The following is a 6,132-nucleotide window of genomic DNA, read 5'->3' as shown; positions in this document are numbered from 1 at the left end:
CTAACTAAGGTTTATTAGCTAACTAAGGTTTAGGTAATAAGATAACTAATTTTTAAAAAAATTAAAGATGAAATTAATTTAAAGATTTAATTTCAGTTTCAGTCAAAAAATTCAAGTTATGTTTATTTAAACGATCAAGTTAGAAATTATCCAACCATTTTAAAATCATAAAAAATCTTGTTGAAAGATTTAAACGTAAATCAATGAAACATTTTGGTATAAATGCTGGTTGAAACTCAATTCCTGTGAGCAAATCCAGGTTTCGCGTTTTTTGTAAAATCAAGACCCAAATTATTTAAATTTACGTAAATCGTTTATACTAATTTTCTAATAATAACTTGCGATAGATAAATAATTTAAAATGTTTGTAATATTAAATAATTGTTTTTAATATATTATAGCAAAATTTGTTATAACTTATCACTATTAAAAACAAAATCGATATTCGAGCACTTATTATATTCGGGTCAGGGTTTTATAATAAACGTGAAACCTGGATATGCTTACTAGAATTTAGTTTAAACCGTAAAGACAGATTTCCACAAGACGAAAATTGCACGAAGCAAATTTTTTCATCGATAAGCATGCGCCGATAAAACATTTCTGTCAAAATTAACAGAAATAATTATCTGCGCGTGCTTTCGTTTTGTGAAAATCCGCCTTAAATGCTAAGACGGAAAGAAGTGGCAAAACATCTCGTTGGCTGCTCCTTGATAGTCGTGTTACTTAATTAACCAATGAAAATTTTCAAATTTTATTAATCCATTTATTTATTTATGACTGTTTACTGAAGCCTATTAAAACTGTGGTCCTAATTTCAATTTTAAAACATTACAACGCCAGGTATAATTTTTTTAAATATTTTATAAACGTGATAAAGGATTACTGCTGCATGAAGCAAATCTATTGCAGCTTAAAATAGTACGTAATATATACATGGTACGTATATTCTCTCAATACATTTGCTCTCGAATTTTATTTATTTTTATTTTACAGGATACATGATGTTAATTCGACAAATAAATAAAATACCCTTTGTAAAAAAAAGATATTTTAACAGTAAGTTATTAACATCTACTGAAATAGATAATAAATCTTATATTTGGTGCTTCTTCGAATCTCATTTTGGTTTACACCGCAAAAACTTTCATTACTTTCATCATTTATACACCAGTTATTGGGATTACTCTAAAGAACATGGTCCAGATCATTGGCAAGAGATATGGGAATTTAAAAATTGTCAATCTCCAATTGATATTATAAAACAAAACATAGAGTATGATAACAGCTTGAAACCTTTAGAATTAATTACAAAACCCATACAAATTAATGCAAGAAATCTTGGTTTCAATATTTCATTTTTAGCTGATAATTTTAAAAGTCTTGTTTTATGTGGAGGACCATTAAAATATAATTATGCATTTCGAGAAATGCACTTTCACTGGGGTGAAGTGCACAAAGGTAAGTGTAATTTAGGTTGCGAGCATACCTTTGATGGTAAACGGTTTGCAGCTGAGTTGCATGTTGTCCATTGGAACACAGATTTGTATGAAACTGATATGCAAGCTATGAGATCTAAAGATGGCCTTACTGTTATTGGTTTATTGATAGATGCTAGTGATTTGTATGAACAAAATAAAGAGTTTAATTTTATAAATGAAACTTTTAGAAAAGTATTGTATCCTAATGAACATACCATAATTAATATATCTCCATACTTTTTGTTTCCATCATGTGTTCAAAATTACTACACATACTCTGGTTCTTTAACTATTCCTCCTTTAAGTGAAAATGTAACATGGGTTTTGTTTCCTGATCCAATTCGTATTTCTTTTAATCAGCTCAGTGATTTAAGTGTTACTCATTCTGTTGAGAAAAACAGCCAACAAAAGGCAAGACATTTGTCTACTGAAGCTGGATCTACAATTATAACAAACAACTTCAGACCAATACAACCTTTGAACAATCGAATTGTGAGATCATCATTTAAAAATTTAATTTAGTTTTTGTGTCAATCATTGTGTTTTTATTTGAAAGTTATAAATACTTGTATTTTCTCATTTATGAAATATATTAATTTTGTGTGTGTAGTTTATTATATGCATAAAGTATTTGCATTACACAGGTGTATAATGCAGATAGTAAATTTTGTGTTACTACTTTTTTATTGTTATTTCTTTATTATTAATATTATATATTTTTTTTTTTTTATGATTTTTTAGAATATTAAATTTTAAAATAAAAAATGACCAAAAATTAAGATTTTTCATGTTAAAAGATTTAAAATCCATCTTTGTTTGGTCATTGTATTAAATCTATTTGTTGATGAAAAAAATTAATATGTATAAACTTGATACTATAAAGAGTATCAAGTAATACCTTGTTTATTGAAGTAAAATTGTTAAAAGAAACAGACTTTTTGCATATTAGGGCTCTAATATATATATATATATATATATATATATATATATATATATATATATATATATATATATATATATATATATATATATATATATATATATATATATATATATATACATATATATATATATATATACATATATATATATATATATATATATATATATATATATATATATATATATATATATATATATATATATATATATATATATATATATATATAATTAATTGTTGACTTGACAATCAATATTGAATATTTTAAGACTATTTTTTTATTAAAGAGAAAATTTTATTTTAATTTAAAAGAATAAAATGTAAATAATAGTGATATATTTATTAGGATTGCTTAAAGTAATTTATAAGGTATTCAATTTTTTTTCTTTGAATTTTATTACTAAAATTATATTTTCTATTTTAGAAGGTCTTCGTTTTGGTCTTGAAGTTGATGAGAAAGTTTTTCGTACAACTACAAATTAAAAGTTTTCTACAAATATAGATTTGTATATTTTTTAAATATAGATACCAAATGTGTATTCAGGAGTTTAGAAAAATAGCATTTAAAATTAGATAATTTAAGAAGCCATTATTATGAAATAATGTTTTTACTATGTTTTGATTGTAACAGTTATGACCTCTTGTCTGTCAAGCAATCAAAAGCTCTTTCTTGATATTTTTATTTCAGTTAATTTTTTTTTTTAATTTGGCATGAAGCTCATTTTGAGAAATTTTTTATTTACAAATATTAAAAAGTTAGGAAAGGTTTGAAATAAAAATAAGTACTACTGTTATTTCTTATCAAATTTACAAAGAGATCACAGGCAGAACACAGCAAATTTGAAAACATTTTGTTTGTACAACTTTAGCAAGGCTTTTACAAATATTAGGTTTTGACTTGATTTAAATTTTATACTTTTTATTAGTTGCTTTCTATATGAATTATATATAATTATAATAATTTTTGATAATAGTTTCGATAATTTGTTTAACCTTTATCTAACCTGTCTTACCTTTCGAACAAAAGAATTGTAACTTTTGACATTTGTTTTAATATTATACAATGAAACACATTGAGAATTTAATGCCTCTCAAAAGAAATTCAAAATATTTCAAGAGAAAATTGCAACAAAATATTAATAAGCTATTTGAATTTTATGGCGTTAACCAAAATTTTTGAAAAATATCTTTCTTTTTTTATTTTTATGTATTCTTAAAGAGAAATTTTTATACTTTTAAAAAATATACTTTTATTTATAAATATATATATATATATATATATATATATATATATATATATATATATATATATATATATATATATATATATATATATATATATATATATATATATATATATATATATATATTCCAACAAATTTGCCCCTAGTCAAATTATTTACCTTAGCAACCATATTTTCAACATTGTAATAGAATAGTATAGTCCAAAATTTAAAGTCTAAAAATGTTTTGCATCAAACTAAAAACCTACTATTTAACCAAACCTTATTAAAAAATTAAATTTGTTTTAGTTTAACATTAAAAAAGTTGAAACTTTAAAAAAAATGTAAAACTAATATGTGAAGTTTGCAAGCTGAATTTAATCGCTTTTTTATTTTTATCTTTAAGAAACGATATCTTGATATATCTTTTTCAGAACAGTCGAAATTTTATCAGGATATTCTAAAGGTAAAATAGAATGATTTGAGCGAAGCTTTATAAATCTCCTTGACTCCTAGGTCCCGTAACCATGAAAACAGTTTGTTTGTTTTTATGTTGCTGTGGGAACTATTCTCATAAGCAAAAATCTTTCTTTCAAATTAATTCTTTTCCTGATGTTGTCATTTTAGTTTTAAAAAAGGTTTTGAAATTTAAGATCTTTTATTGAGATATTCTTTCTTAAAGTCTTTTTATTGATTTAGTCTCCATGGTAACAGTATCCAAAGCTTTTAATAATTTTTATGCAAGTTAATCACAATAGAGTTCTTTCCTATCTTTCCCTAATACATAATTTCAGTGCTGTTTAAAAGTTTTAATGGTATTAGCGTTAATTTGTAGTTTTTTTTTAATTTTGGTTAACGTCTACTTTAACTTATGTTATACACGCAACAACTTTATCGAATATTTGCCTATTTAAACTGTAAACTGCATGAAAGCTGTTAGTCTGAAGAAAAAAATAAGCTAAAAGGGTTTTAGTCAGACCAAAAGAGGGCGATCTTATAACTGAAAATGCCACTTAACTTATGCAGAAAACAAATTAAAAACATTGTTTCAACTTTTAGATCAGATTTCTGTGAATCGGTAAAGCGGATTGTATTGGAAATTTTCAAAAGATGTTGAGAATTCTATACCAATTAAAAAAATAAATAAAAATCAACAGAGGTGACCGACTAAAAAAGAAAATTGGTTTTTTTGAGACTACATATTTTAACATTACCGTGCGATTATTATCGTGGATTTTTAACTTACGTTACCGAGCGATTATTATCATGGATTTTTTTTTATATCAATTATTAGGAGTTAGATTTTTTAAGAGTTACGTTACAAAAGAATTGCAAAATTATTAATTAAAAGTTTAAACAAGGCAATTTTGAAAAACTGGTGGCACTCTTCTTTAGCGATGTTTCATAACATTCATAAAAGTTATCAATTAGATAACGGTGTTATCTGCAAGACCGCGAGCAACTTTAAAAAATTATTTTAGTATTACAACTTTATTAATACTTATTTGAGTCATTTAAATGTGCTTTAACTAAACATCGTAATTCAAAACTTTAAATGTAAAAACGTAACATTTTACATTCTTTCGCATATATTATTAAAAAGCCTAAGTTTTTAAACTAAGTTTTAGAAAAAACAAAACTTCATCATTTTTTTTTATATATATATATTTCGTCGTTAATAGTATTTACAATGACAATGTACATGAATAAAAACAATATATGACCGGGGCAAAAAGAAGACTATAGTTGCCTTGTCACTAAGCCCCGTAATAAATATACCGTAAATTACAATGCTAATAAAAACCGTAAAAGTTACATATGCTATAAATTATTTTTTTTATTAACGATTAAGTTTACTTTACTTACTAAAAAGACCAACAATAAAAAATAAAAAAAATAAACAGAAACAAGACTTGAGACAAGATTATTTATCATATTTATGTATTTGAATAAACTATCTTAGTAATAAACAATTATTAATACTAAATTATTAATAATAGTACTCTTATTTTAAACGCTTCTGAAGAAATTTAGTTCATTGTCGTTTAGTAAAAGATTTTGCTAAAGTTTAGTTTTAAATTGATTAAGCAAAAAAAGTGTTATAAGATCATTATTTAAAAGTGTGTTCCAGAGTTTAGGTCCTCGGTTTGTGATTGAGTATTAGCAGAATAGTAGGCTTTGGATTGAGTATAGTTATTATTTGAAAATCTTGTGCTGTATATATGATTTATTTTTTTAAATAAAGAGTTGAATAAATATGGTGCCATTTTTTTATCAAGGTTAATCATAAATATAAGAACAAGATAGAGATTTAATTTATAAACATTCAGAATATTAAGTTTACTAAAAAGTATTTTTGAATGAGAGAAGCGATTTTCATTTGTAATAATCCTAACGGCGTCTCTTTGTTTACATAGAAGTTTACTTAGCTTTGTAACATTGGTGCTTCACCAAACAATGTTAGCATAGTTTAGGTAACAGTGTATAA

The 6,132-nt window shown here is 24.0% G+C and overlaps 1 protein-coding gene and 1 long non-coding RNA gene across 2 annotated transcripts; both read left to right on the top strand.

Moving 5' to 3' along the window:
- Window positions 1-717: 717 nt before the first annotated feature.
- On the top strand, window positions 718-2,086 carry LOC136080751 (carbonic anhydrase 13-like). Its single transcript, XM_065797809.1, has 2 exons — window positions 718-843; window positions 997-2,086. Exon 2 carries the CDS (start codon window positions 1,002-1,004, stop codon window positions 2,001-2,003), a length of 1,002 nt encoding a protein of 333 aa, XP_065653881.1. The 5' UTR covers window positions 718-843; window positions 997-1,001; the 3' UTR covers window positions 2,004-2,086.
- On the top strand, window positions 811-2,960 carry LOC136080752 (uncharacterized). The gene is made up of 2 exons (XR_010638628.1): window positions 811-939; window positions 2,846-2,960. It is a non-coding gene; the product is annotated as an uncharacterized LOC136080752 (long non-coding RNA).
- The last annotated feature ends 3,172 nt before the right edge of the window (window positions 2,961-6,132 follow it).

Source organism: Hydra vulgaris, chromosome 05 (genome assembly GCF_038396675.1).
Source record: "Hydra vulgaris chromosome 05, alternate assembly HydraT2T_AEP".
Lineage (NCBI taxonomy): Eukaryota > Metazoa > Cnidaria > Hydrozoa > Anthoathecata > Hydridae > Hydra > Hydra vulgaris.
Note: the sequence above shows the minus strand (reverse complement) of the source record. Positions and strands in the feature narration are given on the sequence as shown.

Bases quoted from the DNA above. Each gene is read 5' to 3' on its own strand.
- LOC136080751 (XM_065797809.1), top strand. From the start codon at position 1,002: ATGATGTTAATTCGACAAATAAATAAAATACCCTTTGTAAAAAAAAGA.